The sequence below is a fragment of the Salvelinus sp. IW2-2015 genome, linkage group LG33 (assembly GCF_002910315.2).
Source record: "Salvelinus sp. IW2-2015 linkage group LG33, ASM291031v2, whole genome shotgun sequence".
In the NCBI taxonomy this organism is placed as follows: Eukaryota; Metazoa; Chordata; class Actinopteri; order Salmoniformes; family Salmonidae; genus Salvelinus; species Salvelinus sp. IW2-2015.
The window spans coordinates 13,613,769-13,629,691 of NC_036872.1; the positions used below are offsets into that span (position 1 = coordinate 13,613,769).

The window sequence follows — 15,923 nt, forward strand, 5'->3', positions numbered from 1 at the left end:
TATGCTAAAGGACTTTTATGGATTAATTAAACTCCAGTTAACTTGGTCTTTCATATCCTGTGCTTTATGACTTGCTCACCGTGAAGATAAGGTTTCAAATCATTTATCTGCTGCTTCTCTCTTTAGTTTTCAATTGTCTCTCTCATGAAACTGACTCGCTGACTATGGGACAGCATCTATACCATGGTATTATCTAGGTGCATGGCAGTACCATGGTAGTACCATCATACTTCAAGGCTAAAACCATGGTAAATTTCTATGATTCAGACTATACTATGGTATAAGGGAAAGTACCATAGTAGTACCATGGTATCAATGAAAGTAAGGCCAGCCTCTCTCACAACTCTCAGCCTCTCTCACAAACTCTGTTACACACTATCTAAACATTGATAAACATGTTGATCAGTGTGTTAATGCGAGTGTGCCATGCTGTGCACTGTGCTGTGTTGCGCCGTGCCCTGTGCTGTGTGGTTACAGGAAGCAGTATTTGGAGGCTGAGACGACCCCAGAGGAAGAGAAGAGACTGAACTCTGGGCTGCTGTCTGGTGAGACTCTGTCAAAACAGTGCCTTTTTAATATGCAGTTTAAATAGTTGTAACACCTTAGACCTCAGAGATTGGTTCACTAGACCCTTGTACTATAATTTAATACTATAATTTAAAGCATTCTCCTGCTTTAAATCTAACTCTCCCCCAGATGGAGCAGACAGTAGCGGGCAGCTCCTGAAGCACAGGCAGGCTGCAGTGGCTCGGCTGCTGGGGGTGGTTCTGGATCTGGAGCAGGCCCATGCCACCTTCCAGCAGAGGGAAAGAGAGGAGGGAGGCAGCCTCATCCTGACCCCCTAGACGAGGCCTTCCCAGCAGCATGAGCCCGGGCCTGAGGGGGAGAGCAGCTTCCTGCATCAGGCACAACTGTGTAGGAAAGTGATCGCAGAAGGCAGCGTCTCCCTTCTCCCTGTCATATTGTCTGTTACATGTGATATCAAGAGGAACTTTCTTCTCATCCAGATCACTTCTTCAAAAGACAGAATGTAGAGGATGCCAAGCCCACTCTGCTACGTTCTTTTCCATGGACGTTTGACATCATACACAGGTTTTCAGCAATCTAGTGACATAACTGATTGCTACATGCCTTGCATGCAGATTGACTGCCACATATTAACTTCTGCTACTCTCACAAAGCTTGGGCTCTTGTCGATTGAGCAGGACACAAACTGTTATGTGGATCAGAGCTGAAGGAGGGGTTGGACATAGTGTGTCATTCGGTGGTACTGCGTTATTGCATGGCTATAATGTAATGCATGCCCTGCATCCAGCGTTTGTGAAATGTGAAGAAAATGATTTTATATTCAATATTATCATACCTTGAAGGAGGACGATTATGCAATCTACTCTAGTTTTAGCTGAATTTACCTGAATGTATGCTATTTTGATATTGCTTTTATTTATGTTTTTTACTCTCTAATTGTATATATTTCAGTTGAGAACCGCCACAATGTAGCAGTGAGATTTGGTGTTCATATCACTGAGGACATTGCGCTGTGAGATGCCTAAGCAAATGTTATTAATACAACGGCACACGCGCCATAATTGCCTGAACAGTCACGTGTTTGCTATTAGGATATTGTTTTCACTGTTGCCATGGACACCTGAGATGAATATTTAGTGAAGCTTGTGTTTGGTACTGTTGCTCTGTGCATGTATGTGGAGTAACTCAAACACAAAGCTGTGGCTTTGATATAATACATATTTGACATATACAGTATAGGGTTCACAGTTGATTAGTTAATTGGTTAACGTGTCTTTGTAGCTGTACTACTGACAATCTTATCCAGTCCATCCAGTGGTGTGTGTTTGCGCTTCTTCTCAGGTGTTTGTATTTTAAGACAGCTGATTTTGAGTGAAGTGTCATACAGTAACTGTAGTGGTCGAAAGTAAAAAAAGTAGTCAAAAATATAAATAGTAAAGTAAAGTACAGATACCTCAAAAAAAAAAATTAAGAAGCACTTTAATAATTTAAAGTGCTTCTTAATTTGTGTTTTTGAGGTATCTGTACTTTACTATTTATATTTTTTACGACTTTTACTTTCACTTCACTACATTTCTTAAGAAAATAATGTACTTTTTACTCCATACATTTTCTTTGACACCCAAAAAAGTACTCGTTACATTTTGAATGCTTAGCAGGACAGGAAAATAGTCAAATTCACGCACTTATCAGCCGAACATCCCTGGTCATCCCTAGTGCCTCTGATCTGGCGGACATGCTTGGTTTGTAAATGATGTCTGAGTGTTGGGAGTGTGCCCCTGGCTTTCTGAACAATTTAAAAAACAAGAAAATGGAGCCATCTGGTTTGCTTAATATAAGGAAATAGAAATTATTTATACATTTACTTTTGATACTTAAGTATATTTTAAACCAAATACTTTTTGACTTTTACTCAAGTAGAATTTTACTGGGTGACTTTTACTTTTACTTGAGTAATTTTCTATGAAGGTATCTTTACCTTTACTCAAGTATGACAGTTGGGTACTTTTTCCACCACTGAGTAGCTGTCATGCGTTTAATGAAAATTGGACATATTATGTAGATCATTTCTGTTCTACTTCAGTTGGGCTCTCTGTGGAGAGCTTATGATGTTGACTCGTAACAGTATGACCATATCCTGTCTTAGCCATTTCAGCATTGATGTACACTACATGACATTTCATATGCTGTACCTTATATTTTGTATACATTTATGTTTTTCCTCCACAGTTTTGACCAAATTCAGGTTGCTTGTTTCGAGCTAAGCTCAGAGAGATGATGAGTCAGACTCCAAGTGTGTGAGTTGAGTTGCGTGGAATGGTGTGTGCCATTTGAAATGTTTTTCTGTGGAGATGTGGGAGATGTTTCAGATGTCAAACTGTGTTGTCTTTATTTTGGTAGTAGTTTATTTAATTAGTAACAAGGAAGAGTATTTTATTTCGATCAGACTTGTCGATCAAGAGAGAAAAGCCAAACTTATTGGAATGTTACAATTTCACTGTTATCAAATTATCTTTAACTGTTATCCAGATAGATTTTTGACCTATTATTGTAATCTGTTTTGTAAATTGTATTCTCTACATTCCAAATTGTATTTACTATGGCTTGCCATATTTGGAAGCTTATTTTAGACCACTGTTGTATTCACCAAGCATGCCCTCAATTTCAAATCTGGACAAATATTCATTGTTGCTCGTTGACTTGGTATTTGCTGAAAGAGAGCTGCAATTTTGAAAATGAGCTTCAATTTTAGTGCTTACACAAAGTTACTGCATGTACAAAGTGGGTGGTTACAGATGAGTGGTAACATCCGCTATATTACTGTGAACTGTATTGGAAATATTCAGTAAAATGGAATGTTACCACTTCTGCTGTTTAGTTTGAATCTGTGTTTATGCACACAATGGACAACCTTTTCAACTTATAATCAGTCAAGTGTTTTTTGTAACAGGTGTTGGAGGGTCTGGGGACACTTCCTCCAGCTCTTTCAGTAGGTCCCAATTCCCACTAGAGTTAACTGCAGCCCCTGATTGTGTGGTCACAAAGGATCCGTCCTGTGTTACTTATCAAGATAAGGGAGGGTTACTTCAGTGTATTTACTGAATCCCAATTCAGGTCATATCACACAACCCACCACAGTGATACTTTTCCCAGCTGATTCTTACTCTAAGCTCTGTGAACACAGACATCAAATCTCCCAGGATTTAGACCAGGTAAATCATGTGAAATATGAGTCCTTGAAAGTGGCCCGTGAAGTACAAAGTCAGTTTCCCTTCATATTAGATTAATATTTAAGAATATGAGTAAAATGTGTTCGCAGCACATCCCCTTCCTAACCTTATTAAAATGCTAATGAGAGGCACCTGCTATGGGGCAGCAGAGACTCCCTCGTTAACACCCTCATTACATTAGTGACGGAGGTGAGTGATGAGATGAGGGGGGCTCGGCTGGGACAGGGGAGTCTGGGATGTCAGCCCCGGGCCACGACAGACGCTCTAAGCGGCTGTGTCACGGCTATGCTTGTGAGAGGTGCGATGAGCCCCATGATAGACACCACAGGCTGTCCGCATGACCAGCAGGGAGACCTCCCATGACAACCCCACAAGCTGTTCCTCCAGACCTGGAAGGGAGGGGGGAGGATTGGGGTATTTGCTTTAGTATGCGCCACAGTGCCTGCAGACCCAGCCTCCATTTCTTTCACACAGCACCAACATTGAGCAGCCAGTGACAGAAAATGGCCATAATGCAACATTTACTGCCGGGGAAAACTGTTACTGCCACACTCCACAGCTCGAGCGAAGCTCGTTTATATCTGCATAACGAGGTGCAGGGCAGCCAGGAGTAGAGGGGGACGAAAAAGCTAAAGGAAGAGGAGGACTTGGTGGCAACGAAAGACAGTAAAGAACGAGAGAAGGTCAAACAAACTACCCTGTTGAGGGCACATTTATTTTTCACATGAAACACACAAACATGCAACAAAATCATCACAATCCAGTAAAGACGGATAGATTAAGAAGCCCTTTAATGTTTTATGTCTCTAATCTTGCCTTTATTTCTATTTCATTTGATTATACGTTTCAAATCTCAATTTCTCTTTGTGTGTTGTGTTTTCTTTTTTAAATCGCAATATGTAGTATGTTGCTTCTGATGAGAAATGAAATTTGAATGTTGAACCATAGCCACATGGCTCTCTGACATTTTGTCAGTAAAAAATGGGCACTTAAAATGCAGACGATTACCTCATACATATGGTTACCTTTTCTGTGCAACCTGAAGAGAGAGCGGAGCAGCAAAGCGCTATCTCATTCTCATCTCTCTCCATCAAACCCTCTTTAGAGGTAAAAACAGACAAGCAGTGGAGTATGGAGCAGTCCACCATGCCACTCCACAGGACACAGCTGGATGACATCTCTAATGACTCAACTGTCACATACAAAATATTTTCTTTGTCAGCAGACTTGCTTAGGTCTTGAGTAACATGCACTTCTATGGTCTATTTTTTTGTCTCAACCCCCAAACGTCTACTGTTTCAATATTTTTGGAACGTAAACCAAACATTTTCACACACACATGCACATACGCTCACACACGCAGACCCTCTATCTCACACCTACACAGATTCCCACCAAATTGTTGCAGGCTTATCTGTGTAGACATAAGCACAGTATGCTGTGGAGATTATCAATATGATTGTGAGATAAACTCCCAATGAGAAAGTATCCCTGTTAATGTGTCCTTAAAGTCAGCTTTACTCCATTTCCCACACCTAATTAATATATGCTATGGAAAATCGTATGGAATGTATATTAATTACTAATAGTAATATAACAACGTTACACAGTATGAATGCTCAATTGAAGATATTCAATCTTTTAAAAAATACATCAAAAATATGTGTTCTCCTATATGGAGCATTTGAGCAATAGCCTTGGATAGCAAATGGACACACCTTACAAAATGTTTAACATCCATTCTCCTGTCCCCAAAACCTCCTGATACCTTCTGCTACACATGACATGAGGTACAAATTGCTCGCATATATAATTGCATAAACTCTATTCCTCTGTCCAAAACCAGACAATAAAATGTATGCTCACATTAAAATTTCCCGGTGTACGGACTCCACTGAAAGCATACTGACCTTATGTACACACCTGAAAAGCTGAGGAGGCCTAGACCATGAAATTACAGTTACATACTTAAGCATTTGGAGACTGGAAATGTAAGTCTAGAAATATTAACTGATACAGTACATCAGTTAAAGTACAATGACATGGAAAATAGGGTTGGCCAAGCAAAAACGTTTTATCTGTACAACTTAATGAGTCTCACTTTAAATGGGGAATTCCCTGATAAGACTGGAAGCATTTCTTTCCTGTTTTTCCCCATTTAAGAGAGTGACAAAAAGCATAAAGGTATCAAAACTTGCACAAGGATAAAGAAGAAATTAACAGGCAAAATGACTTGTTTTTCACTCACCAGTTTGGGGTACTGACAGTATCCTCCTCTTGGTTCTATTAGGTTATACATGGTAAATGACACAATTAGAATTCTCATTCTATGGTCAATGAATCATCTGGGGGATAGGGTCGACTACATGCTGCTAAACTCCCCCCAACCAATAATAAAGAGGGACTGCTGTACTTACTGAATCCCTCAGCGACTCCAATACAGAATCTACATTGACGACAGCAGCAAATTCTAAGACTACTGATAATTTAAGATGCTCATAACATGGCAGACATATTTCAACAGTCCCTGACATACTGGCAAATCACATATGCCAGATTTGACATACAATGCTTTCGGAAAGTATTCAGAGCCCTTGACTTTTTCCATATTCTGTTACGTTACAGCCTTATTCTAAAATGGATCAAAGAAAGAAAAATCCTCAGCACCCCATAATGACAAAGTGAAAACAGGTTTTTAGAATTTTTTGAAAATATATATATATTTTTTAAACACCTTATTTACATAACTATTCAGAACCTTTGCTATGAGACTCGAAATTGAGCTCAGGTGCATCCTGTTTCCATTGATCATCCTTGAGATGTTTCTACAACTTGATTGGAGTCCACCTGTGGTAAATTCAATTGATTTGACATGATTTAGAAAGGCACACACCTGTCTATATAAGGTCCCACAGTTGTTAGTGTATATCAGAGCAAAAACCAAGCCATGAGGTCGAAGTAATTGTCCGTAGAGCTCCAAGACGGGATTGTGTCGAGACACAGATCTGGGGAAGGGTACCAAAACATTTCTGCAGCATTGAAGGTCCCCAAGAACACAGTGGCCACCTTCCAACAGGACAACAACCCTAAGCACACAGCCAAGACAACGCAGGAGTGGCTTCGGGACAAATCTCTGAATGTCCATGAGTGGCCCAGCCAGAGCCCGGACTTGAACCCGATCAAACATCTCTGGAGGGACCTGAAAATAGCCTAGCAGCAACGCCCCCCCATCCAACCTGACAGAGGTTGAGAGGATCTGTAGAGAAGAATGTGAGAAACTCCCCAAATACAGTTGTGCCACGCTTGTAGCATCATACCCAAGAAGACTTGGTGCAATAATCGCTGCCAAAGGTGATTCAACAAAGTACTGAGTAAAGGGTCTGAATACTTATGTAAATGTGATATTTCCTTTTTCTTTATTTTTAATGAATTAGCAAAAACTGTTTTTGCTTTGTCATTATGGGGTATTGTGTTAAGAGAAAGGAAGGAAATGTTTGTTTTCATCAATTTTGGAAGAAGGCTGTAATGTAACAAAATGTGGAAAACGTCAAGGGGTCCGAATACTTTCCGAAGGCACTGTATTCATTTTAATATGTGCCTGTGTGTATAGTGATGTGGGCGGGTAAATGTGAGTGTATATTTTCATATATAGAAGAGTATAAAAATAAATTAAACTTACACCATATGACTCAAATTGAGCATACATGTACATTTAAAGGTAGATCACATCTGCAAATGTATAGATATATATACGTATATTTTTGAAGCAATACAAGACAAGTTTATAAACATAAACATAAAAAACTGCTGAATTTGTAGCCAATACATTTCAAGACATCTTCCTAAAATGAAAGGATTAATTAAAGAAAACTGCTGCCTCAAAGTGCTACGGAAGACTATGATTCAGTCCAAGATATTCAAAAGCATTTAAAGGATCAAAACCCGTGACGTGGGTGGGACACCATAAAACCTCAACATGAATCTCTTAGATTATACCAACATCCCCACTCTTTCAAATTGGTCAGATCCAACTGGAGGAGAGAATTATTCAGCTTAAAGGTTAACTGTTATTTTTGGAAAATAACTCAAATCTTCAAGAACTCTTTAGCTTATGGGCAAATAATCTGTGGGAAGGGAGAGAGGAGGGAGCAAAGGGAGTGGAAATTCCCAGTGCGACATCCGCTTCACATACTGTACTATATAGAACAACTTTCTGAGTGATCCTACTGTAGAATGAGCTCCTCTAGCTGCTGAGGGAAGGGGGAACGCAGCAGCGGCCCGTACATCAGTATCAGACCTAAGAGCCTTCAGAGGAATCAGACAGTATGGGGTAGGTGTTGTCTGCAGCAGAGGCTTATCATGCAACCAGCTCAACAGGAGGGACACCAGAGGCTCGTACATCACAGGCTCTGTGTGTGTGTGTGTGTTGTGGTTGTGTGTGTGTGTGGTGTGTGTGTGTGTGTGTGTGTGTGTGTTGTGTGTTGTGTGTGTGTGTGTGTGTGTTGTGTGTGTGTGTGTGTGTGTGTGTGTGTGTGTGTGTGTGTGTGTGTGTGTGGGCCGCTCTGCCTACTCTACTCTATGATGGATCAGAGGAGAGAGTCATTATTTGAAGAGGACATCGCTCTCTGCGAAGCACGTTCTGCTCCTCTGTTCAAGGACTGAGGCGTTCCAGATTGCGCCATGGAAATGTGAAAGTCATTTCCGATTGAGCCGACATATATGGAGTTTACCATGAATGCAGTCTCTGCTAACGTGGGAACATTGTCTTTAAATTTCAATCACGCTGTAGTGCTGAACTACCGCAATACGGATGAAAGAAAGACAGAGAGTGTATTAACGCCACAGCACACACACACTAACACACATTCAAACACACACGCAAGTAGGCAAGCACATGTGATGCGAGCGTGATAGATCATTCCAATGCCTGGGCCTCCTCTAAGACAGGCTTATTCACAGAGGTCAACGTCACCAGTGTTTCAACAAAACTAATGAGGTTAACCTTGGAGTGGCGCGAGGCTTGCTCGACTGCCTTAGATCTTAGCTTACAGAAGCATACATTTTTTGAACAATCATCTAACTGATCGGTAAGATGCTTGTGTATGGATCTATATCAGGTTAACTTCCAAAGACCTCCTCAGGTTGGCACCCCTGTTAGAATATACATTTACTGTGAGACAGCTGAATCTTCAGATCAACTGACTGTCTCTCTGTCAGAAGGTGCATGTGAACCTTCAACAAACTCAAAGGCCAGTGGCGCCAAGCCTTTGTGAAACGGCCCTGTGTAGCCAATCAGAGATGCCCTCTCTCCTTCCTGAGAATCACATCACCGTCACTGTCCACTCAGATCTACAGACAGTTTTGTTGCAGAAAATCACCAAGCTAAAACTAAGCAAAAGGCCTCACTTTCAAAAGACTCTCACTATCAACCTCATCAGCATATCACAACAAGCCGAACTGTGTAGATTTGGTGTGAATTGGACTGGGAAAGCAATCACGCTTTTACAATTCTGCATATAAAAATTATCCTGAAGATTTCCACACAAATACCAACTACAACTTGAGAAATCACTTCCCTACTCATTAAAAAATACACATCTGATAAAACTAGAACAAACCGGGACAGACATCTAAAGCCTTCAGAGCCCTAGCCAACTGTCTTTGCAAAAAATTCCAGGTGTGCAGTCAACATTAAAATGCAATATCAAATTCTGGGCCACATGGTTTGGTGGTGAGTATAAACAGACATCTCTTTCAATGCTACGATGTCACAGTCTTAAATCTTCTTCAGTACAAAAGAGGAGGTTCAAAATCCAGTCTCAGAGGAATCAATGAACAGTTGATGTGCATCAATGTATAAACCCCACAACCGCCAATACACATTGAGATCAGTTTTCATTCAAATCCTGTCTTTACGTTCCTTTACCCTATCAGGTTGAAATGTTGCCAAAAATACACATGCTCAAGGCATTGACAAAGAGACAGTAGTCAGAAAAGTTTTACAGTTATGTTTAGGTAAATGCAAATAACAGTATAACACAATCGTGATGTTATCATGTCATTTGCTATATTTCCTCCGCTCTCATGGCCACATACAGAATCTGAGGGTCTTTAGGTCTGTTTTGGGTGTGGGAGTAAAATATAGTTATCTTGGCTGCATGTTGCCTCTTCATGCAGAGGCCCACTCTATGTCAGAGAGGAGTATTGTATGGGTGGTGGTCCTCGGTGGCCTCTCTACCCCCCTCAGTCCTTCAGGTTGTCCTCTACGACCCCCTGGGCTGACAGCTCTGTCAGGACGTTGTCCAGATAGTTGGGGTCTGGGTAGCCGTGCCCTGTCAGATTGGAGCCAAACTCTGTCTTGTGGTGGATCTCATTCCACACCACCGTGTCTGACTCGCCCGTGGTGCTGGACGTGTCGATGGTGAAGATGAGGCGGCGGTCCCACGCCATGATCAGGAGCTTCAGGACCTGGGGACAGACAGACAGAGGATGAGAGTCTTGTAGGGAACAGCAGCAGCTTACAGTGCAGTCACCATCTCTGCATAATGTATTTTGGAAAACATGTCCTTCCCATTTCCACACAGACAGTGCTGTAAGTCTTACCTTCCTGCCCTGATCATTGTCTGGGAGGTAGCAGTGCCGTGGGAAGCCTCTAGCGCTGAACTTCTTCCCTGGGTTGGGATGCTCTGTGGCCTGGTGCAAAGGACAAAAACAAAAACAACCCCTCTCTTTCTCTTAACATTCAGTCAGAGGGAAATGTCAAACGTGCCCCTGGGATGAACTTTTATACTAGTGGTCATACTAGTTTATTTGACTCTATCAAATCATTCATTTTGGGGGGCACTGCCAAAACCTTTTTACTTGTCATTAAGAAACATGTTCTTTATACCAGTTGTATAGCAAACAAGTAACTGCCATGCTCTGTGATGCAGGTGATATGTGTTGACATGACACACCATAGTCATTGTACTCCACTCTACTTCATAATGCACTGTATCATTACTATTTCATGACTTTCTTCCACAGAGTACAGCTGTCAGTGAAGATGTGTTTCAAGGGGGAAGTGAGGAGGGTCAGTGGTGTGGTGGGACACTGTGAGTGGGCTGTGGTGTGTTGGGGCACTGTGAGTGGGCTGTGGTGTGTTGGGGCACTGTGAGTGGGCTGTGGTGTGATGGGGCACTGTGAGTGGGCTGTGGTGTGTTGGGGCACTGTGAGTGGGCTGTGGTGTGTTGGGGCACTGTGAGTGGGCTGTGGTGTGTTGTGCTGCTGCAGTGTGGAGGGCAGAGGACAGACAGACATAGTCTTCCTCCACCCTCCCCAGGGAGGCTAAGCCTGCTCTTCTGAAAATAAAGGTCATTGACTCTACTAAAGCTCCGCTCTGCAGTCAGGATGAAATATGCAGCCATCTTCCCTCCTCTCGACCGCCCCCGCCCACTGCAAAGAGAGGAGGTGAATCGTTCTCTCTCTCTTTACAAGGATGCAGTCACGCGGCTTTGGGACACTTCAACCCCCTCAGCAACACTAAGCACGTAGTCAAATACCCTCTGAAGCATCCTCATGTCAGACACAGCAGTCTTATACCAACGTAGATGGAAGAGAATAGACCTAGGAAGGAGAACCAGTGGATGAGTGGACGTGGGAGTGTGGCGGATATATGGGTGGCACGTCGTGAGTTGTGCATACCTGTATGCCAGCAGGAATGTCATAGACGATGCGGATGGTCTTGGCCTCCAGGTAGCCGGGCAGGCAGTGGGGGATGACATGGTAGTCCATCTTCCCAGGGGGCTGTGTGCCGGTCTTCTCCCCATAGATAGCCTTACAAGTGGGGCACTGCAGACTGCCATCCTGGACAGGGACACATTCAATGTTCAATATTCAAACTAATCTAATCAAACAAATGGAATCTAATCTAGAGTGACTTCATGGACCTAGAACCACCTTCTGTACTAAATTGACTTTTAATAAAACAAGTAATTGTCATTTTGTTTCATGGTTATGCATTAAAATGAGCATGAACTGTGTTTGGCAGAGTAAGGCCTGCTTCTGAATTAGTTTGATCTCAATCTAGTCTAATCTAATCTCATCTAATCGAATGATATCAAAGTATAACACCACATCAAATGGGATGTGTAATTTCACCCGCTATTATACAATATCATATTACGATATGGTATCATTGATACCATAACAAGCGCTGGCGCGAATGCCCTTTCTCACCTTGTTGCCATTGTTGTACATGGCCACCAGGCACAGCAGATGGTAAATGTGCCCACACTTGCCAAGCTTGCCCACCATTTCTGGCTTTATGCCCTTGTGCTGCAGGACACCCTCGTAGCCCGATGACATCACCAGCCTCTCCATGCAGATGGTGCAGTCCTGGGAAGGGAAAGTGAGTGGGCACCAGTTACTGTATCTGACTGCAGGGTTGGGATGCATAGCAATGATACACTGTACAGTATATTGATTTCAAACCGTATTAAAGTGTGTCACCTAGGACTCTCCTTACCTCATCAGGGGCTACCTTCACTTTCTCCGTGTATCTCCGCACCACATCCTCTGGGTTTTTCCCTAGCAATAAAACACAACATTGAAAGCATATGGTTAAAAGGAAAACATGACTAGATAGATCTGCATAAGGAGAAGTGAATCCTGTCTATTTAACTACTAAGTAAACCTAGTGACTGGTCTGGTTCTTAAGTACCATAGCCCTACTTGATTATGATGAGACAGACCAGTCCAATAAGAGAGTATGATTAATACTGGGTGTGATGTTGAAGAGGAGGTCACCTTCAAAGTGACACAGAACAATGAGCCATCACCCACACACTAAACTAATCCCAGTGTGAAACCAAGCTAGTATGGCTGACAGAGCTCACCCACAGCTTACACCTCTAACACGCTTACAGGCGGGCACTCTTCCCCCAACACTTTTGTTTGCTCATTTGGGGAACAGAGAGAGGGAGAGAGAGAAAGGGGGAAGGGAGGAAGAGAAGGAAAGAGACAGAGAAGCGAGATAGATGAGAAAACGCGATGGAGAGAGATAGATAGATATAGAGGGAGAGATATAGAGAGAGATATAGAGAGCGATAGAGAGAGAGAGATATATAGAGGGAGAGATATAGAGAGAGGGATATAGAGAGAGAGATATAGAGGGAGAGATACAGCGAGAGAGATACAGAGGGAGAGATATAGAGAGAGAGATAGAGAGGGAGAGATATAGAGAGATATATATATATAGAGAGAGATATAGAGGGAGAGATATAGAGAGATATATAGAGGGACAGATATATAGAGAGAGATATAGAGGGAGATATATAGAGAGAGAGATACAGAGGGAGAGATATAGAGAGAGAGATATATAGAGAGATATAGAGAGAGTTATAGAGGGAGAGATATAGAGGGAGAGATATAGAGAGAGAGATAGAGAGAGAGAGATATAGAGGGAGAGATATAGAGAGATATATATATAGAGAGAGAGATATAGAGGGAGAGATATAGAGAGAGAGATATAGAGAGAGAGATATAGAGAGAGAGATATAGAGGGAGAGATATAGCGAGAGCAATAGAGGGAGAGATATGGAGAAGGACTGCATTATGTATTTTCCGGCATTGCCTTTTTGATGGTTTCATTTGCTAGATCAAAGGCCTCTCTGGCCTCCTTTACAGCGGCAGCCGGAACAGGATATCCCTAAATCTCTTTCCCTCTCTGCCTCGCTCCATGGGGGCTATGCTGCATCAATGCAGGCACAATTGGCTGCAACCCATCTATCAATCCGTGGTGTCCTCCCGTCCCAATGCCCCCGCCTGGGTCTGCAGCCCGGGGACGGAGGGGAGAGATGGCGGAGGCATCTGGGTGGAACAGAGTGATGCAGGGCTGAAAAACCCACAGCATGCACTGACCAATTAGGACAGGCAGTCCCCCGGGGACGCCTATGGTTTCCACGGCATCAAATTGACATTGGCCTGGCGCCATTTTAGCTAAAGCGACCACATCTCACCCCTGGATCGTCATCAACCCATCTCACTACAATAGTTTCATCTTAATTATGCTTGTGGAAATAGCTCTGTTAATTTCAATGTGGTGGGAAGCCAATGAAATGTGGTGAATGTGACCGTGAGCCCTCCCTTCCCCTTCGCCAGGGTCATCGGGAGTGCATTGTTCAATCTGCTGAGAGGGTCATTAGCTACCTGCTTCTACATCTGCATTGCTTGCTGTTTGGGGGTTTTAGGCTGGGTTTCTGTATAAGCACTTTGTGACATCTGCTGATGTAAAAAGGGCTTTATAAATACATTTGATTGATTGACCTGCACTCCATCGAGGACCTGCACGACTCCAGGACAAGGATGCGTGCAGGAAAGATCATCGCAGACCCCACCCACCTCGGACACCCCATCCTTCAAAGAATCCCCTCTGGCAAATGGTTCAAGTCAATCATGACCAAAACCAGCTGCCTCCTGAACAGTTTCTTATCCGGTACTGTGGCCCTCACCAACTGGCCCTCAGGCTCATAGGGATTAAGACTTTGCATTGAGCCGAGCACTGCACCTTGCCTTCAATGAGGTGAAATAATAATAACTGCACTATACTGCATTTGCACTATGTACACGTCTCCATATATAGATATATCCCCTCTGTAAATTGTATGTCATCACTGTAAATCATCTTATACTCCAGAGTTGTATGTTGACCCTATTTATACTGTATATCCTGTATGTTGACTTTGTGTCTGTATCTGTTTGTACATTGTCTATTGCTGGCAGCACCTAGTCACTAAGTCAAATACCAGGTATGTTTAAATGTTCTTAGCGAATAAAGATATTCTGATTATCCAGAGGAGAGATTTACTTTACATCTTAATGTCTCAATAGAATTCCTCTCACACTCCATGACAGCCCCTCCCCTCCAGTGTCCATGGGAACCCTCCCTGTCATACATACAGATGTAGGATCTTAACTTGAGCCAGTTTTCTACAGCAGGAAAATAATCCTCCAGCAACAGGAAATGTGAATGGATTTTAATTAATGGGCATTTTTTGTAGGGGTTGATAAATTTTTCTTAAGGAAGAATCAACTCTGAAATTTCAAAGTGGAAATTACAAACTTCAGAAGCCTTTTTAAACCTTAAATACACTACAATTTGCATAACATGAAAGTTCTCCTGCAACAGGGTGATCAAAGTAAGATCCTACACCTGTACTTACCTTTCCTGAGGTGCTTCTTCTTGGTCTTGCGGCGGATGCCATTGACCCCGGGCACAGGCTTCATGTCACTCTTGTTTATGGGCGGCGGGTGCAGGATGGGTTTAGGGGCCCGGGTCAGACACACAGGCAGGCCAGCAGCACACATCAGGAATACCTGTCATACCTGGCACACACACACACACACACACACACACACACACACACACACACACACCACACACACCAAACACACACACACACACACACACACACACACACACACACACAACACACACACACAACACACACACACACACCACACACACAACACATACATACATCATACAGGAAAGAAAAGAGCCATGTTGGTTTAGTATTATGACTAAGAATGGATGCGAAAACTAAAGCACTCGTGTAGATGCAGCCTACGGGAATAAAATAAAATGTATTGCAAAAGAGAAGAAAAATAGAACCATTACCTGCAATTGCTGGGTGAACTGGTCCAGAGCCAGTCAAGTTCTTAACAGGGAGGGCCGGGACCCTGCAGAGAGAAAAACGTCCAATATGAAATCATCCGGTTTTCAGAAAACTAAACATAATGACACTACAGTTCACTGTTTATAAGTACTGTACTTTCTCAGTCAGAATGGCCACACTTACACAGATGTAGAATATGACGCCATGTGCGAAAGAGTCCATGGTCACGACACGTGTCCTAGCTAGCAACTACACCACAAACACAGACAAGACAGCCTGACTCATCAACAGTCACCGCTTGTCCAGAGCATGATTCAGAATGACACTTAGAGAGCACACACACACCCACACCACACACACACACACACACACACACACACACACACACACACACACACACACAGAGAGAGAGAGAAGACAACCACTGTTGTTTACTCGTAAAGACATCTAAAATAGGAGTGATAGAGAGCTGTGCACAAAGCATGTGGGTCGAGATGAGCTGGTGTGA

At 42.7% G+C, this 15,923-nt stretch overlaps 2 protein-coding genes across 2 annotated transcripts in view; one reads left to right on the forward strand and one right to left on the reverse strand.

Annotated features, from left to right (window-relative positions):
• Nucleotides 1-3,364, forward strand: part of LOC111957953 (rasGAP-activating-like protein 1) — a 55,463-nt gene extending 52,099 nt beyond the window's left edge. Inside the window, exons 20-21 of the mRNA XM_023979070.2 lie at nt 478-545; nt 697-3,364. Coding sequence (XP_023834838.1) covers nt 478-545; nt 697-845 — 217 coding nt within the window. The 3' untranslated portion in view covers nt 846-3,364. The remainder of the gene's footprint in view (nt 1-477; nt 546-696) is intronic.
• A 6,272-nt stretch (nt 3,365-9,636) lies between these two features.
• Nucleotides 9,637-15,923, reverse strand: part of LOC111957975 (E3 ubiquitin-protein ligase DTX1-like) — a 58,149-nt gene continuing 51,862 nt past the window's right edge. The window contains 8 exon segments of the mRNA XM_023979116.2: nt 9,637-10,226; nt 10,362-10,451; nt 11,442-11,603; nt 11,976-12,134; nt 12,265-12,326; nt 14,960-15,107; nt 15,109-15,122; nt 15,418-15,479. Coding sequence (XP_023834884.1) covers nt 10,002-10,226; nt 10,362-10,451; nt 11,442-11,603; nt 11,976-12,134; nt 12,265-12,326; nt 14,960-15,107; nt 15,109-15,122; nt 15,418-15,479 — 922 coding nt within the window. The 3' untranslated portion in view covers nt 9,637-10,001.